The sequence below is a fragment of the Nicotiana tomentosiformis genome, chromosome 7 (genome assembly GCF_000390325.3).
Source record: "Nicotiana tomentosiformis chromosome 7, ASM39032v3, whole genome shotgun sequence".
In the NCBI taxonomy this organism is placed as follows: domain Eukaryota; kingdom Viridiplantae; phylum Streptophyta; class Magnoliopsida; order Solanales; family Solanaceae; genus Nicotiana; species Nicotiana tomentosiformis.
Window position 1 is genome coordinate 14,204,359 of NC_090818.1, and position 19,074 is coordinate 14,223,432.

General features: G+C 32.1%; 1 protein-coding gene across 1 annotated transcript; it reads right to left on the bottom strand.

Annotated features, from left to right (window-relative positions):
* Positions 1-10,321: 10,321 nt before the first annotated feature.
* LOC104111684 (uncharacterized) lies at positions 10,322-14,215 on the bottom strand. Its single transcript, XM_009621432.4, has 3 exons — positions 13,815-14,215; positions 12,953-12,976; positions 10,322-11,006 (listed from the first exon to the last, which is right to left on the bottom strand). Exons 1-3 carry the CDS (start codon positions 14,017-14,019, stop codon positions 10,660-10,662), a joined length of 576 nt encoding a protein of 191 aa, XP_009619727.1. The 5' UTR covers positions 14,020-14,215; the 3' UTR covers positions 10,322-10,659.
* Between the last annotated feature and the right edge of the window lie 4,859 nt (positions 14,216-19,074).

Here is a 19,074-nt window from a genome sequence, read left to right on the forward strand (position 1 = left end):
CCGCTGCTTATAATAATTCATCAATTGGTATCAGAGCCCACTCACATCTAATTAGATAACTAGGTTTTTCATGAAACAAGAATATCGTGTTTATGTGCGTTTTTGAATTACATGTATATGTTGTTTTCTGAAAAACTGCACTGTTGTTTGTGAATTAACCGTGCAAAAAAAATTTGGATTATTCTTGTAATCATGATATATCTTTTTTTTATTGATATATGATTGGGAGTATCTGATTTTTTGGGGTAAACCCTAGAAAAACGCAAAACCCGATTTTGACCGAATTGCCGGTATTTTCGGAGGTCAACGAACTTGACGGACTATGATTGAGCCGAAATTTGGTGGATCCATCGGAAATGACATGGTGACAAAAACTCACTACTTTAGCAGTTAATCATGGTATTTTCGGCGTTTTGAGGTCATTTGGACTGTATTTTGGACGTTTTTCTATTTTCTGGAAATTATTTCTTAATAATTTTAATTCGTTTTTAATTTATGGTGGTGGGGGTGACTCCCCATGGTCTTCATGATTAAATACTGGTGATATAATGGGTTTACACATTGGCTATTAGTAAATAAACGTGTTGTTGTATTAAATTCAATAATAGAAGTGTAGAATTTGATTGACTAGGTCTTACAAGGTATACTTGATATTGTGTGATGATATAATTATTTTGTAAGAAAGTAAAATCCTCTGTTTGATATCCTGGATGACTAATGATTGGTGTGTTTGGCATATTTGTGCATAAAAAATTTCTCAAATTTTAGTTTATGTTTTTATGCCCTGCGTGATTATTAGTCTTGGATTTTCGATGAAAATTTTGTTCTATGGTTGGAGGTTGTAATAAGTAAAATATGATGGTATTTTGTATGAGTTTTATATTATTGGCATGCTTTTTAAGCTGTGTTCCATAATCTGCGATAAAATAATTTTATGAGCTACATGTATCTTCACTCGTAAATTGAGAATTTTGTAAGTAATAAATAGTTACCACTAAAGTGGTTTGTTTATTTGAACTCATGAAAAATTCTTAATAAATTTGTACATGTAAAATTATGTCTATTCATGGATTGAGCATTATGATTAATAAGTAGGATCCACAAAATTATCTATTTATTTGAGTCATTAAAATCTGCTTGATGTACCATGTGAAAAATATCCTTGATAAATCTACATTAGTGGTGGAGGTTCTTAACTAAAAAAAGAGTTTTATCTTTGGATACTAGTGAGACCAACTCCACCCATAAGAAGAGATATTGGGGGTTTTGCCGAACGGGAGAAAATATAATATCTTAAGTTCTTGTGTATTTAATAAAAGGATAATTTATTGCAAAAGAAGATATTATGTATCATACATATAGGAAGAACGTAATATATGCCTTGAGCTCATAGTATAATTATAAGGATAATGGAAATCAATATCATATTTATTTTAATTCATTAAACTGCTTAAAACGGTTATTCTCCGAGTTTGGTTACAGTGTGGTGGTCATGAATTTGACGAACTCCAATTGACCTGAAACTTGATCGGTTTATCGAAAACGATCTAGTGAGAAAAACTCATTGCTATGCAGTGAATCATGCTTATTTTTCGGCATTTTGAGATCGTTTAGATGAGTTTTCAAGCAGTTTATTAAAATGAATTTATTATAAATATGAACAATTATTCTTTATATATCGGCTATATTTGTGTTAAATATGAGACATAATGATTTAACTTGATATGATACACAACAAGAATGCAAATCGTATTGATTTAATCCTAAATACGCCAAAAATAATTTATTCGAATTTGGTCTAGTTTTTGGCGATCGTGAATTTCACGATCTCCAAATGACCTGAAATTCGGTAGGATCATCGGAAATGATCAGTTAAGAATAACTCACTATTATACAGTGAATCACATCGTATTTTGACGATTCGGGATCATTTAGATGAGTTTTTTTGGAGGTTTGGCGGATTAAAATGTGATTTACATACGAAAAGTCATTCTTTCTATCATTTTATTTATGTCTAATCTGGAACATGATAACACATGTTGATTTTATATAAATTGGTATATGATAAGAATGTAGGTCATATTTTAAATTCTTAAAAAATACTTAAAATGGTAATTTTCCAAATTTGGTCGCAATTTTTGGAGATTATGATTTTAACGATCTCCGATTGATCTGAAATTTGGTAGGTTTATCAGAAATAACCCAGTGACCAAAAAAATTAATTTTAGCATTTTAAGACTGTTAATTGGGGTTTTGAGGATTTTTTTTTTTTTAATTCTGAAACTTAATCCTTAGAGAAAAGGTCATTGTTGTGATAAAGTGGTGATAGGAATTACCCCCTAAAATCTTCATTATTTATTTATAGTGAGATAATAAATTTACGCGTTGACATTAGGTCTTCTTCTATATCGGATAAATTTATTATGAACTCACTGGGTATAGTTACTAGTTATTAATAACCTGTATTAACTCTCTATCTTAGATTAAGGGTTGAATCAATTTTGTAACTAAAATACAATCATGATGAAGTGGTGATATAAATATATTTCTATGGTCTTCCACTATTAATTTCAAGTGAGTAATAAAATTACGCGTTGACTTTAGGTCTTTCTCCATATCGGATAAATTTATTGCAAGCTCACTAGGTGAAATACTAGTAATTGACATCGTGTGCCTACTCTCCATCTTATTATACATGTAGGATCAATGGAACTAGAGATATTAATTATGATGTTCACTTGACTTGAATTAACAGTATACTCTCCATCTAAGTTGGATCTGTTTTAATTATTGGAGTGAATAATCTGGCATTATATATGTATGTTGCATGAGTAGTTCTTTCCCCATCGAAATTGCTATTCGATATGCATGAATACCAGGGGCGGACTCACCTGGTGTCAAGGGGGGTCAGTTGAACCCGCTTCATCAAAAAATTATACTATATATGTCATGACCCAATTTCTCATATAAGTCGTGATGACACCCAACACTACAGCTAGGCAAGCCAATTGATAAATCAAACGTACATTGGTTAAAATTTTAATCCAAGAAAATAATAAAATACCAAATTATACCAATGCGTGTGCCAAGACCCGGTGTCATAAGTGCATGAGCATCTAATAGATTATACAAAACTCCGAATACTGTCTGAAATGAAATAGACCGAATGTAAATATAAGAAGAGATACTAGTAGCTGCAGAACGGTTTAGAAAGGCAACTCACCACTATGCCTCGGGATGACAAGGATATGTGATGATAGGTCCTCCACTAGTACCTGTCTCAGATCCTGCACAAAAAGTGAAGCAAGTGTAGTATGAGTACGTAAACAACGTGTACCCAATAAGTATCAAGCCTAATCTCGAAGTGGTACAGATGAGATGACCAACTTTGACACTCACTGTGGGTCAATAATATTAAAAAAATCATGAAAATAGAAATATTTATATCAACGTGATTCACAGAGTTAACAATAATTTTATTGAACTAGCATAATTAATTAAATTCCAATAATTCTCAATATATTAATTAAATTCCTTCAATTCAAATAATTTCTAATCAATTAATTAAATATTTCAAATTCAATAAAAATTCCAATTTATCAAATAGTTTTACAAGGTGCAATTCAATTTCAATAAATTTCTAATTTATCAAATAGCTTTACAAGCTATAATAAACTGTCCAAGTATCGTGTAATTATTATTATTATTAAGCACGATTTCTGCCGAGGTAGTACGGCCCGATCCAGAGTTTCGTGTACATTGCCGAGGGACGTGCGACACGATCCATAAATGCATCTATCCTGCCGAGGCATTCGGCCCGCTCCACAAGAAATGAGGACATTTTCTTATGTACCTCCGGAATTAGAGTATATTTGTTCGGGATCTTTACACAAATAATCGGTCATATTAATTGTATACTTTTTCTAACCATATACATAGATTATACACATGTAATACATAAATTATGCATATATTGTACACTCACCTGCTAATTTTAGTTTAAGTGGTAGGGTGAGTGACTATTTGAGTTAATTCTTCTATTTGTTATAAGATAAATTCAGGAGGAAGAACAATTTCCCTTAACAATTAAATAAATTTAAACAGAACAAAAAAAACAAGTATATGGGATTTTTATTCCCTAATATTTTTATCTTACAATTCACAATATATATGTACATATATGTCAAATAATATTAATTAAAGAAAGAATATAATTTACATAATTAATTCATACTTTGAGTCCTAAACTACCCGGACTTTAGCATTAATAGTAACTACACACGGACTCTCGTCACCTCGTGCGTACGTAGTCCCCACAATTTACAATAATTATTTAATTTTAATCACCTATGAGGTAATTTCCCCCTCACAAGATTAGACAAGAGATTTACCTCATTTTGATCCAATTTAATCCACTAGTAGGCTTTTTCTTCGATTATCCAATTTCGATTGGCTCGAATCTAACCAAAAATAATTCGATACAATCACTAAAATTTATAAGAATCAATTCTATAAGAAAATACTACATTTTCAATAAAAATCCCGAAATTAATTAAAATTTCGTATGTGGGGTCCACATCTCGGAATTCGGCGAAAGTTATGAAATCCGACAACCCATTCAATTATGAGTCCAACCATACAAGTTTCACTCAAATCCGACTTCAAACCGATACCGAAATCTCAAAAATTCGTTTCTATGAGATTTCTAAAAAAATTCAAATTTCAATCTCAAAACACTAATTAAATGGTGAAAATAATAATATATTTGTGTATATAGACCAAATCCGAGTTTGGAATCACTTACCCCAAATGTCTTTCCATGAAAATCTGCCAAACGTCGCATCTGCTCAAGCTCAAGTTTGTCAAAAATGGCAAATGGGTCGAATGCCTCTGTTTTTATAAATTACAGATCTGCCCAGTTCGATCTCGGGAGCTCGATTTTGGGCCTCAATTTTGGGCCTCGATCTTGGCCTCGATCACAGCCCAGAATTTCCAGCAGAAAAGAAAAATTGCACCAGCTGTTTAAGTTCAATTTTTTAATCCGTTAACCATCCGAAACTCACCCGAGGCCCTCGGGACCTCAACCAAATATACCAAGAAGTCCTAAAATATCATACGAACTTAGTCGAATCTCTAAATCACATTAAACAACACTAAAACCATGAATCATACCCCAATTCAAGCTTAATGAAACTAAGAATTTTTAACTTTTACATTCGATGTCGAAACCTATCAAATCAACTCCGATTGACCTCAAATTTTGCACACAAGTCATAAATGACATAACGGAGCTATAAAAATTTTTGTAACTGTATTACGACTCCGGTATCAAAAAGTCAACTCCCCGGTCAAACTTCTAAACTTAAATTCTTGTTTTAGCCATTTCAAGCCTAATTTCACTTCGAACTTCCAAATAAAATTTCGATCACGCTTCTAAGTCCAAAATCACTATACAGAGCTGTTGGAATCATCAAAATTATATTCCGAGGGTCGTTTGCACATAATTCGACATCCGGTCACTATTTAAACTTAATTTATTTTTTAAATCAAAATTCCATATCTCGGGCTAGGGACCTCATAATTTAATTTCGGGCATATGTCCAAGTCCCAAATCACAATACGGACTTACCGAAACTGTCAAAATACTGATCCGAGTCTGTTTGCTCAAAATGTTGACCAAAGTCAAACTTGGCCTTTTAAAGCCAACTTAAGAAACCAAGTATTCCGATTTCAACCCAAACACTTCCAAATCCTGAACCAACCATCCCCACAAGTCATAAATCATTTAAAGCACATACGAGAAGTTTTATTTAGGGGAACGAGATTCTAAAAGTTAAAACGACCGGTTGGGTCGTTACAGTATATATTGATAAATAATATATTTAAAAGAGAAAAATTACATTATAAAATATAGTTTGAACCCGCTTTAACACTAACTGCTCATTGTGTAGGTGGTCGAGCGGGTTCAACGTTTGTGAAGGATGCTGAGATCGAATCCCATTTGGGGGCGTTTTCCAATTAATTTTCTTAATCCGTACTTGGACTGGTGTGTGTGCAACGTAAGGCTAAAACAATCTTTGTCTCAAATTAAACACCATCTTGCCCTTCAATCTTTGACTGTTCTCTTTTATAGACAAATAACAAGGAAAACTCTAAAAAATTTTAAATATCTTAGTTAGTAGATATTTGTTAAATTAGAATTTTTGATGTAAAATTTGTTAAACTAAATAGACAAATTTCTTAAAATATAGATAGATAATCCTTTTTAACCTTCATAAAATATTTTTAGGTTTGTTAAAATTATAGAGTGCCAACTTTAAAATAACTTTATTTTGAGACTGTATTAAGAACAAAAAAGGATAATAAAATAATCAAACCCTACTTGTCATACCCAACACCACTTACTAGACATGTTCGTCTTTGACTGAACCCGCTTGCACAAAATCCAGGATCCGCCACTGATGAATACATATATGTATAGTGTATTTAAAATTTTCGTATTAAAAGGTTATATACAATTGACTGGAAATAATAGTATACTCTCTATCCGAGCTGGTTATATTTATTCTTGGATTGTATAATTCTTGCATTATATAATATACTTTGCATGAATGATTCTTTTCCCATCGGAATTTTATTATTCGAGATGCATGTATGTATATAAATATTGAATGCAATCTGAATTTTATTATTCAGTGTTTTGACTTATTATGATCTATTTAATATTTTTATCTCAACTCCACAATGACTTTATGCAATTTGTCGTATTACTTGTTAATTTTTTTTTTTTAGTGATAAGACATTAATTTAAAGGATGCAATATATGTACCTTTTGTTAGAAGGAATTTAATTCCGGTTTCTAGGTAAAATAAGAGATGGATATTTGTCTTATTTTTCGAATAACTCTTGAGTTATTGAGCTTGATAAATATTTTATCTTTTCTGGTACATGAATGCATGACCTTGTTATTGTATATTAATGTCTCTCCTTAACAGAACAATATTAGTCTACCTCATAAGAGAATATGTTCTTCAAAATTGAGTAAAACTTTCTGTGCACTTTTATCTAAGTCATATTAATCTGAATAGGATTTCAAGTTGGTCAAAGATGAACCTTAATGTTCATTGAAAGTAGAGGCACTACCAACTTGTGGATCTTGTTTGGAAGGAAATTTGACTAAAAGATATTTCCCTTCAAAAGAAAATAAAGCTAGTGATAAGCTAGAATTAATCCCTTATGATTTGATTGGTTAAATGAACATACTCGTAAGAGATAGTTTTGAGTATTTTGTGACGTTCATAAATGATTACTCAAAATATTAATATATTAATTTGATGCACCGTAAGTCTTAATGATTTAAGCAATACAAGATTTTTAAGACTTGAAACGGAGAAGCACCAAGGAAATATATTAAGTTACTGCAATTTGATTGTAGTGGCAAGCACCTCTCTAAAGAGTTCTTTTGTTACTTATCAGAATAAGGGATTACATCTCAATTGTCTACACTGTAAACTCCATAATAGAGTGGTGTGATAGAAAGAAGAAATAAGTCTTTTTTGGACACAGATAGATTAATGAAGTGTTATTCAGATGTGCCTTATTCGTTTTTGGAATATTTCCTAGAAACTGCAAATTACATTTTGAATTTAGTTCCTTCTAAGTTAGTACCCGTGACATCTATAAAACTGTGGACTGAATGTAAGTTCAGTTTGTGGCATGTTCAGATATAGAATTGTCCCGCATATGTGCTGAAAGGGAAAGCGAATATGTAATTTGGAACTAAGAATGGATAGGTGCATGTTTATTGAATATCCAAGAAAATGAATAGAGATTTATTTTATTGTCCTAAAGAAAATAAGGCAATTGTTAAAACGAATGCATTTTTTTAGATAAGGACTGTTCAATAAACCATGTTCCTAGAAGTAAACTATGTTTACAAGAACTAGGCAAAGAAATAACTATATGTTCAAAAACATCAAACCCCACACGTCGGAATTGACATTCCATTGCATTTAAGTAGCGGGAGAACGTTAATAGACAGAATATGCCTTTGTCGAGTGGGAGTGATGTTTGAATAGTGAACACTATAGTAAAAAGTAGCTAATGTTTCAATCCCGTAAGGTAATGAAGGTAATATTGGTAGTACTTCGTCGTAGTGGGAGAATATTAAGGAAAACCATAATTCGGTGTACATTCTTGGGATATTTTCGGCAACAGGATCCCTGAAGAGTTTAATACCAAACTAGATAGTTATGACAAAACACAAATATTGCATCAGAAATAACTTGGCAAGATTCCTTAACAAAGCCTTATTTGGTGAAGACTTTTAATAGTCATGTAAAAGAATGCCTGAGAAAGTTGTAGATGCATGGTTATGAGTCTAAGTGGGAGATTGTTGGGGCATATACTATTAATCATGCGTTTAGATATAGTATATTCTAACAATTGTCATGGTTAAAAATTCTAAGTGGGAGATTGTTGGGATATATACTATTAACCATGAGTTTGGTTTAGATATAGTATTTATTATGAAATAATTGTATATTCAGTTTTAATAAAATTTTAAATAGATCATATATTAGTCTGTGTCATTTGCTTATATAGTAGATGATTTAGGATATAGAGTTTAGCTTATACGCGGAAGATTAAATCATCGGTTCTTATAAGTATAAAGTTTGAATTCACAATCTAATGATGGAATTGAACAAATCATCATGGATGATTGTAGCACAAAATTAAATATAATTTATCTTGATTATAGGAATGGTTTAATTCCAACTTCTTGTGCTAGTACATTTTGTATTTATTGAACGGACCAAGTAGAGATAAGTATTTTATACTGACTTAATAAAATAAACTCTCTAGCCATTAAATGTACTTATACTCTTAATCTTGATATAATTATTATTAGATGTGTATATTATTATTGTTTTGATTTATTAAAAAGCGAGATTCTTTCGTAGGTCAATATACCTGGTAAATTGGATAATAATAATGTACATTGGCGAAGTAATAGTTAGTTGATGGAATCCATGTCTCGGTTTAGAGATTGATGATACACCTTTATGAAAGCTTATAAATTTTCATGTGTAAACCCGACTGGTAGATTTTGTATCCGAAACATGAAATAAGTTAAGCGAAAGTCTAAAGGAAATAATCAATAAATTAAATCGTCAGTAATTTAGTTTAATTGATTAGTATATGAATCTTAACATGGGGAGTTAAATAAGATTTAATGGATGAATTTCGAAATTGAATAAGGAGTGCAATTACGAGTTTTTAGTGGAATAATTCATAATTAATTATGGTGGATATTAATTTTAAAAATTAAAAATTAATTCCACAATTGGAAGCCTTGTTAGTTAAATTATGTGGTCCCTGGTGTGCCTAAATGATAGGAAATAAATGAATCTTTTTTCTAATGGAAAGGAAAACCTAACAGGTTTTGGAAAAGGGTTTTAACCCTTAAAACTTGTATTATAAATACATAAGATTTTTCACCTAGAGGGACAAGAAGAAGGTGGCCGAAATTTTCAGCCTTTTTCCTAGAAAATTTCGCCGACACGAAATTACTATTTTTCGGATATTATTTGGGTAACACAGTAGAAGACCGTGGAACGTTCGCGAATCTTTATCATGCTGATGATGGAGATTTCATTGAGTTGCTGTGGAATTGGAGGCTCACGTGATAGAGGAACTTCGTTCACGCTTCAAGAGGTAACCCGTGAAATCTCGTTTATACTAGTTGTCTAGATTACATGTGATTTTGATACTGGGATTGCTTCCGCTGCTTATAATAATCCATCAGGTGGATCTAGAACTCACCAATCTTTCTGCTTTTTTGTTTCTGATCCACGAATATCGGAATGGAAAGTTTGAAATTGAAATTGAAGTTCTATTCATAATAGCTATCAAGAAATAAGAACTTGTTGCAAATTCATAGACATGGTTGTATACACTGATTTCCGGTCCTTGTAATGCATGATGCATATGTGTTATGATTTGTGAAACACAAATTCAAGGACTATCATTAAAGCCTCTGCGACGATATATAATTTGGATGATTATAAAATATTAGTAACTCGTCTAACTTGAGAATTGAGAGTTATGTTCCCACTCCCTGTGCTACATTGCTATTGCTTTATTCGTAATCTGTTTCCAAACGGACAAGGTTCAAGTGACCGAGGGAGAGAAACTGAGAATCATCTCGACTTTGTCTCTTTCAGCAGGGAAATCAGCTAGCATGTCAGAATTGCTTCACCAGCCTAAAAAACATGTATAAATTGTGATACTTCATGGTTTACCTTCATCTCCGTGGATATAGAAGAATGATAAATGACACTCTTACATATGAAAATTTTGTATGGCAGTTGATGTCAATCTACACTCAAAAATTTACTAGTGGAGTTTTAACTCAGCAGGATAAATAGAAAGGCTTTTGCCTTGCAGTGCAATGGCAATCTGTTTCAGATGACTAGATATATAGAAATAGAGATAGAAATAATAGTGGCCTCTAAACTAAGGGTGTATGATTCAAAACAGATGGAATCCATTAGTATGAAAATACATTGAGTTGAGACTTAACTATAGACAACTTTGTTGCCGCCAGAACCTGGCACCAGATCAAGTGGAGATATGCTACTTGAGGCCATGGCGATGTTACATAGTCTGTACATTTCCCTGAGACTGAGTGTGAGACTTGGCTGCCCCTTCTTTCCATCCCTTTTGACGTGCTCTCATCTCCCATGTAGCAGTCAGTTTCTTTTGTGCCAGTAAAGCTACCTCAGCTTTTTCCCTTGCCTCTTCACATGTCTCCATTCCAGAATTGCACTTGTCTGCCTCTTTCATATATTGGGATGTCAACTTTTTTGCTTCAAGAAGTGCCATGTCAGCCTTCCGCTGATTTTCCAAGGCCTCAGCTTCTCGCAATTTAAGTTCTTCAGACAACAAGTCAGCAAAGTTCTTTTCTGTGTCTTCACCAACATCTGGATCACGCTTGGCACAATCTGCAAAACGTTTAAATGAGAACGGAAATCCAAGATTTTAGATTTCAAGTCACAACATATAGATTTCAATCCTCAAAAGAAGAGTTAATGGTTACTACAATGAAAGAGCAAATATAAGGAGGTTTGCTGTTAAAGCGAAGAAAATTCACATATCGTGTAGATAGGTTGGAAAGAAAATTCACATTTTTTTAATCTAGGATATTTTGAACATATTCAGCTTATTAAGATGTTAATCACTTGCAGAGTTTCAGTCTTGCAGATCAGCAAGAGATTTGCATAATCTCAATGCATTACAGAATCGGATAAATCATGGCATAAGTCCTTAAACTCAACCATCACATTTGAGATGTTTGTTTATCACATGCAACAAAATAAATGTGTTTACAACAACGATGCTCAAAATGTCCTTTTTACAAAATGGCAAATTTTCGCCTACCAAGTACTAGAAAGTCTCATGTCCCCAGTCATAAGATATCTTCCAAGTTTTTCTTTACAAGGTAAATAATTTTATTAATGTGAGCAAAAGTCCGATATACAAGCTGCATACCATATAACCTACGCAATAATATGGTTCTCTACAAAAATGGCACCCAAGAGTGTGCCCTAGTGGTCAATGAAATAGGTGCAAACTTTGTAGACCCAAATTCAAGTCCCAACAGAGACAAAAGGCACTGGTAATTTCTTTCCATCGGCCTAAGCCTTGTGGATGAGTTACTCGCTATCTATATTGAAGGGAAGGAGCAGGTACCCGGTGGAATAGTCAAGCCATGGCTCAGACACCACCATATTAAATAAATAGTTCTATACAAATGTCACTCAAGCTTCTTTCAGACATGAACTTCATGTGTGCACCAAAAGCAAACTAAGACTAAGATACTATGCTTCAAATGTACAAGTTGTCATCTATTTGAAAAGGCAAAAATAATGTTACACAGATGAGATGAATCTGAATATAAACTCATATACACTCTTTCTCTTTCTTGTCCATTTAAAGAAAATTAAACAAAAATCTCACATTTAGAAAGAAGATAACCGCAATAAATCTACTCAAATGGTTTCACAATTTAAATTAATCGCAATTCATGTTTTATTCATTTAGACTTCAACAAAAAAGAGATGGCTCATTTACTGTCCCAAATTATGTGTGCTCTTGTCTTAGTAGCCAAAGTAAATTTCAGATTGAGGGAAAGAACAGAGAAAATGAGGAGAAAAGATAGAGAGTGAAGAAGGCATGTCCGAAAAACTCTTTGAAGTTGTTATCAGGCTAGTGATGGGAATGGTCATGGAATTTCTAGGAGGAAAATTTGTATTCAATTTTTGGATTTGTTGAGTTCTTGTAATTTTATATCAGTCTACTGCCATTTCATGTTAAATGTAGTTGTGCCAGTCAACGGATCCTTTAACGGTCGAAAACAGTGTCAGGTCACTCAAGAAAAAACCAAGGGTTATATCAGCACATAGGTTTTTAAGGTCAAAGCTAACATCTGCATGTGTGACATAAAACATTCCAATCAAGGAATCGTTTAACATCTCAACAGATGCAGGCAAAGAGAACATAAGGGTTTACTTAATTAGTCGAACACTGGCTACTAACGACATACAGCAAAAACCTGATTAGAAAACATCTCTAATATATCGTCCCATTACATCAAGGTACTTATGGAGTGTACCAACTTTAGAGGGAGAAAGCATTTGATTACACCAACCTAGAACGGTTTGATTACCTTTAGGTTCAAAGCTGAAATACTACACCTTAATTCCTAGAATGGTAAAATCATGAACAAGTATTGATGATCTCAATGTTAAAGAAAGGTAAGTCCCATCAGAGAAAAGCTAGAAGAAGAAAATAATGACTCTGATGAAAACACTAATCTTGCAGCAGATTACAGAATAAATGATATCTTAATCACAGAAAATCAAATAACTGCATATCTCATGATACTAACCTGTCAAAGAAGCATTGCTCAAACCTGCAAGACAAACAAAGTAAGATGTCAATTCAAGCAATTATTGACAAACAAATGTCCTCATGTAACCAGATACTCTTAACAAGCCTCACAAAAAGATATGGTGTCCAGATCATAGAAAATGACAATTCCACAGTACATGACTAGTTAACTATATGGTTGCTATAGTGAAGTGTTGTTATAGAGGATATATATGATAACATAAAATAAAAATCAGTTCCGGAAAGAATTTGGGTTTTACAGTGATTAGTTGTTATATATAGATATTGCTATAGTGAGGTCTGACTGTAGTATGTTTATTCATTCTTCAATGTTAATATCAAAATGCCCTTTCTCCGAAAATCCCAAACTACATATAACAACAAGCACAACGATTTGGGGAATATTTTAAATTAGGTTAACACATTCATGAATCAAGGCATATAAATATTGCTAAGACTATAAAAGGCTTGATAATTAATGAACTTCAAACAATATGAAATTCCCTAATTTGGCCTGAAATTAGAAGTTCAGAACTATAATTTTAAATCAGTGGAGGTATTTTAGCAGGATTTTGATTCCATATCTGCAGCTATTCAGAATACAGAAAGCAAGACAATGACAATGAATTGAGTTCTCTTTCATTTAGAAAGCAGCTCAAAACAAACTATTGAGATCTTTCAATCAAATGACCAGATTCACAAGTGGGTCTTTAACAAAGTGGTCAGATTCACAAAATGGGTCTTTAAGTAAGTGATAAGATTCACAAAACAGGTCTTTAAATAACCATATTCACAAAATGTAAAAAATCTTTTTACTTAAGGGAAAGATATAAGAGCAGATCAGGGGGAAATGTGAGTACCTGCAGGAATGAAAAAGAAGGGTTCAGAATTGCAATCACAATTACAAGGAGGGCAAGTGGTAACTGAAGAAGAAGCAGCAGCTATGCCTTCCATTAAGTGCCAATACAAAGGTGGACCTAAAATATAGGCTGCTAAGCTTATTGCCATTAAACCCAATACTGCTTTCAACACCTTCGGATTACATCCTGCTTGATTCAACGCCATTGATCCTCCTCTGTCTTTCCCTTATGAGTGTTTTTTTTTTAATTTGGGTGTATAGATTGTTAGTAGTAGTAGAGACCAATAGCAAGAGATGAATGAGAGTGTGGAATGGAGATCAGCTATTTCTCTCTCTCTTCTGCTCTTTCAACAGCCGTGACGCGTTTGGAATCCACGGTCTCGCGCAGATCTGCCGACGCACTCAGTGAAACGTGAAGTTAATTGCTAGTACGTCTTTTTTACCTCTTTTTACTTTTTATTTTTGTTGTTACGGAGTGGCTGTGGGCCAGGAATAATTTGTTTTTTTAGAGAGAAGGTGGGAAAGGATTAATATTTAATAACTCTATTACGATAACTAGTTTTTCATGTCAAAAAAATAAATATTTTTTTAAAATTACATAAATTAAATATTATTAAATAATATGATTAAATTAGATAACTTTCTAAAATTAGAAATGTTGATCCCACTTAGTAGCAAAATAAAGGATGAAATCTTGTAAATGAAAGTCTTCAAAGTATAATAAGAATAACTTACAAAAATTATTGTTAATTTTTTCCTAATATAGAAACAAACAAGTAAAAATAAATACTTTTATTACGATAATTTTTCAAATAATACAAATTCATATGTGGCACTATAAACTTTAAGGATGACTAATATTTAATTAATAATTTATAGTAACAAATAACATAATATATAATAATATAGGGGGTTGTCATTTGTTGGAATATTATTAAAAAAAGAAAATTAATTAATGACATCTCGTTTAGAATATATTTTTATCGTTTACTATTTCATTCTTATTGCTTCAAGTATGCAGATATTAATAGAAAATAATTACTGAGTGTATGATATTCTGCCATTATTGAGTAAATTCTGCTCATTTAGAATATATATTTTTTTATAATTTTGCAAGTTGAAATAATTACTGGGCGTAATTTTTAAATATTATACAAAAAATTCAATGAATAAAATTTAAGTTGATTTTGAAGTTCTGAATATTAATATTAACATGCAATGTGTTATAGTTATGCTGCATAGTCCAAATAAGGAAAGAATATATTTAAGGTGAAATCTTTATTGATCTTAACTTTTAGTTATTAGATTTTTCTACATAATTCAAATAAAAAAATTTAATAATCAAAATTTTAACTGATTTAAAATTCTACATATTTTAAAATTTCAGCAATTGTTTCCAATGATTATGTTTATCTTGTTTCTATACTATAGTGAGCTATATATTTATGTTTCTTATTACTTTTTTCATATAATTCGCCCACATTATTTCAAATTTGGTTTTAAGTTTTTAATGGTATTCATAATTTTAGATGGTCAGAATGGGTTAAAGATTATAGCTAGTCAAAATAGACTACACTTTAATGACATAGGTATATTTTTCAAGAAAATAATTATATAAATTTTGATGTATATACGATAGTTTAATCATTTAATTTGGGAGAAAAATATGCATTTAATGGAACCATAAATGCTTAATGAAATTTGATATGTACGTTTCAAATTAGTTTGTAAGCACGTATAAGAGAAAGAAAAATCTATAAACAATTTGTTCAATTTGATTTATTTTGATGTCCTAGATATTATGATTTCTTATGTAGTACAGTCAGACATCTTTATAACAGTATCATTATATAACAACACTTAACTATACAAGCCAAATTTTTTCGGAACCAATTTTTATATTATGTTATAATATATATTCTCTATAACAGCACTTCGTTATTATAACATCCCAAAATATTTGGAACAAACGACGCTGTTATAGAGAGGTTTGACTGTAGTTTAAATAAGAAAAACTTTAATATGCAAAATTTTAGTTGACTTAAAAGTGTTAAATATTAGATGAATAATTAAATAACGATACTATCCAGTGTAACTTCTATTTTAAAAGGATAAAAAAAGTGAATACATTTCGCTAAGGGTTTTCGTACTTTTAATAGAGTATAGATATAGATTAAACTGCGTCAATTTCCTATTTGTTTTTTCTTTCTAAAATTAGGGGACAAGTGTACCTAGTCATACTGACCTTAGTACCGGGTCAAATCAATCTCAATCGGGAATTAACACTATTACCGGTAGTATTTTATATTATGATCCAAAAAAAGATCGAAAAGAATTGGTAAAAATGGTTATTGTTATGTGTGCTTACCCTATAGTTTTCCTTCTAACCCTCACTTTGTGCATTATATTAGAAAAGTTTTTAATCCTACTTATAAAGGTTTTTCTCGCACAACCGTAAATAACGATATTTATAAATATAAACATGAATATGAATAATTTTTACGCTATTTATTTACTCATATAAATTGTCGTGTTGCTATTACAACTGATATTGGTAGAAGTGGTAATAACTGTGATTACCTTACTCTTACCAGTCATTGGATTGGTGAGGATTGGATAATGCAAAAGCGCATTATTGCTTATAGAATAAATAATTCACGTCACACATGACAGTTTATTTCTAGCACAGTTACAGATATTTGTAGATATTTTTGTATTAGTGATAAAATAATGACAGTTTCTATTGATAAATGCCACTAGTAACACAAATGTTGTAGCCTTGCTTACCACTACATTAAGTCCTGCATTTAGTAACATTTTTCATGTTAGATGTATTTGTCATATTTATCATTTAATTGTGGGTGATGGTATGAGAATTTTAAATGTTGAAATTGAAAAGGTTAAAATGGCTCTTAACTGGCTTTTTTATTCAAACCGTAGAAGTTGACTTAGAGAATATTTTAAAAGATGCGATGAATTTGGCCTAAGAGAAAGAAAGGTTCCTAAACCTTGTCCAACTAGATGGAATTATATGTATGAAAATTTAGTTGTTGCATATGAATATAGAAACCCCAATAAACTCAACGTTTAATGCTCATGTAAGTGATGATGATGAGCACCTTACAAATACGGATTGGGATAATGTTAAAATACTTGTAGATTTTTTAGAAAAATTTCATATTGCTACAAATGAATTTTCTGGGCAATATTATCCTACTATTTCTAACTGTTTAGTTTATATTGCAAAACTTGCAAATTTGTTTGATCATTTTTCAGAGGGTGGAGAAATTTATCAACTTGCTAATGATTCTATAAGAAAAAAGTTTTAAAAATATTTTTTTCCTATTCCCCCTATTTATGGTGTTGCTGCCTTGTTAAACCCTACTATGAGATTAGGAGGACCTCAATTTTGGTATGAAACTGTTTATAATGGTTTAACACTTGAAGATGAGGAGTTGTCTAAACTTCCGGACACAATAGCCTCAATTAAAATAAATGTTCAAACTATTTATAATGCTTATCAAGTTGCATTAGATCATGCTAGACCAAATGTTCCAACTCCTTCTTCTAGTTCTAAATCATCTAAAAGAACTGTGGGAGTAAGAGCACTTAGTGCTTGGGCGGGTTTCAGGGGTTCTCAAGGTTCTAGTACTAGTGATTTTTCATAACTAAATGAGCTTGAAGTTTATTTGTCACAGAGAATTGAGGAAGTGAATCCCGACAGATCCTTTAATATTTTGGAATGGTGGAAGGATAAAGAAAAACACTTTCCGATTCTTTCAAGGATGGCCCGAGATATTTTAACTATTCAAGCTTCAACAGTGGCATCAGAGAGCGCTTTCAGTCAAGCAAGACTTCAACTCGGTGATTATAGAGCGTCTATGAGGGAGAGCTTGGAAAAATCAGTACTTTTCAGAGATTGGATCCGTTCGGAAAGAAGAAATTTTGGACTTGCTGAATCACAACCAGAGGTAGACAAAATTTACGAAGAAATGCTAGCCGAACTTGCGGAGGATGCTGCTTCGCCCGGAAGAGGTGATGACCAAGCTTCTTTTCCTCCACCACCAACGAAAATTCCTCCGGACCTTGAAAGATTTATGAAATTTGTAAGAGATACCATGTAACTTGTATGAACAAAAATTAATATGTAACTTGTATTTTGGCACATCTTGATTAGTTTCTTTTTCTTTTCAATGGTGGTATTAGCACCTTGTTGTGCTCATTCCATAGGGGGGGAGGAATACTAAGAAAGATATTGCCTTGTTCTTTTAATGCTATAATAAAATTACAACGCATTGCTTTGAATATCTCTTTACAATATTTTTATCTTTAAATTTGAATTAAAAATTTTAGGTCACAATTCTATAATATAATTTACAAGGAATTGCCTTAGATATTTTTATTATCATTTTTTTTCTCTTCCTTCTATAAAAAAAATTAAAAAATAAAAAGTATATGTTGGGCCCACTTGGGCCCGGGACCGGCCCACTTAGACCGGGATCATTTGTTCGTGGGTTCGGTCCTGGGCCGATTCCTATAAAAAGCCCGCAAAACCCGTTTAAGTTGGGACCGGGCCCACTTAGGATCGGCCCACGAAGCCCACTTAGGCCCGGACCGGGCCCACATGCCAGCCATATGTTGGACCTTTAAAATATTGAAAAAGACAAAGTAGGTCTTTTGTATTTGGTGTTATTTGAATAAATTGGTGACTATGAATTATTTGTGTTGGTATTTGGAAGCTTTGTTTCAAATTTGAGATCATTTTGAGCAATTTTGGGATGGTTTGATCGAATTGAAGTTGCAACTTCGAATAACGCTTTGGTAAAATAATCCTAAAAAATTATGCCAATACGGTAGACTTTGATGAACAACCTAATTGATAGTTAGAGTAAATACAACATAAACTCCACTAATCCGATAAAAATCCCTAAAGAGCAAAAGCATGCTATTTTGGTCGACTTTGATGAACAACTTAACATATCAATAGAGTAAATATAGCATAAACTATGTCGGTCGGGTAGAAATATAATGAAGAACATGCCATGGTTATTTTTTAAATATCTCTAATTTTAAGGACATTCGCATAATAACAACTTCTTATGGGGCGATTTCTGACAATCACCCAAGTTTATTGCCAGCAAACCTAGTATTGTTTTCAATACCTGCTGATTAATTCAAGGGAAAAAGGCCAGATTGTCAAGACCCAAAATCCCACCACAGGTGTCGTGATGGCACCTAATCTCTAAGACTAGGTAAGCAGA

What these genes read in the sequence shown, in the direction of transcription:
- LOC104111684 (XM_009621432.4), bottom strand. Translation starts at nt 14,019, where the DNA reads ATGGCGTTGAATCAAGCAGGATGTAATCCGAAGGTGTTGAAAGCAGTA. An exon ending in CTTCTTTTTCATTCCTGCAG is followed by an intron (nt 12,977 to 13,814) that starts GTACTCACATTT and finishes TTTGTCTTGCAG; the next exon opens with GTTTGAGCAATGCTTCTTTG. An exon ending in GAGCAATGCTTCTTTGACAG is followed by an intron (nt 11,007 to 12,952) that starts GTTAGTATCATG and finishes AACGTTTTGCAG; the next exon opens with ATTGTGCCAAGCGTGATCCA.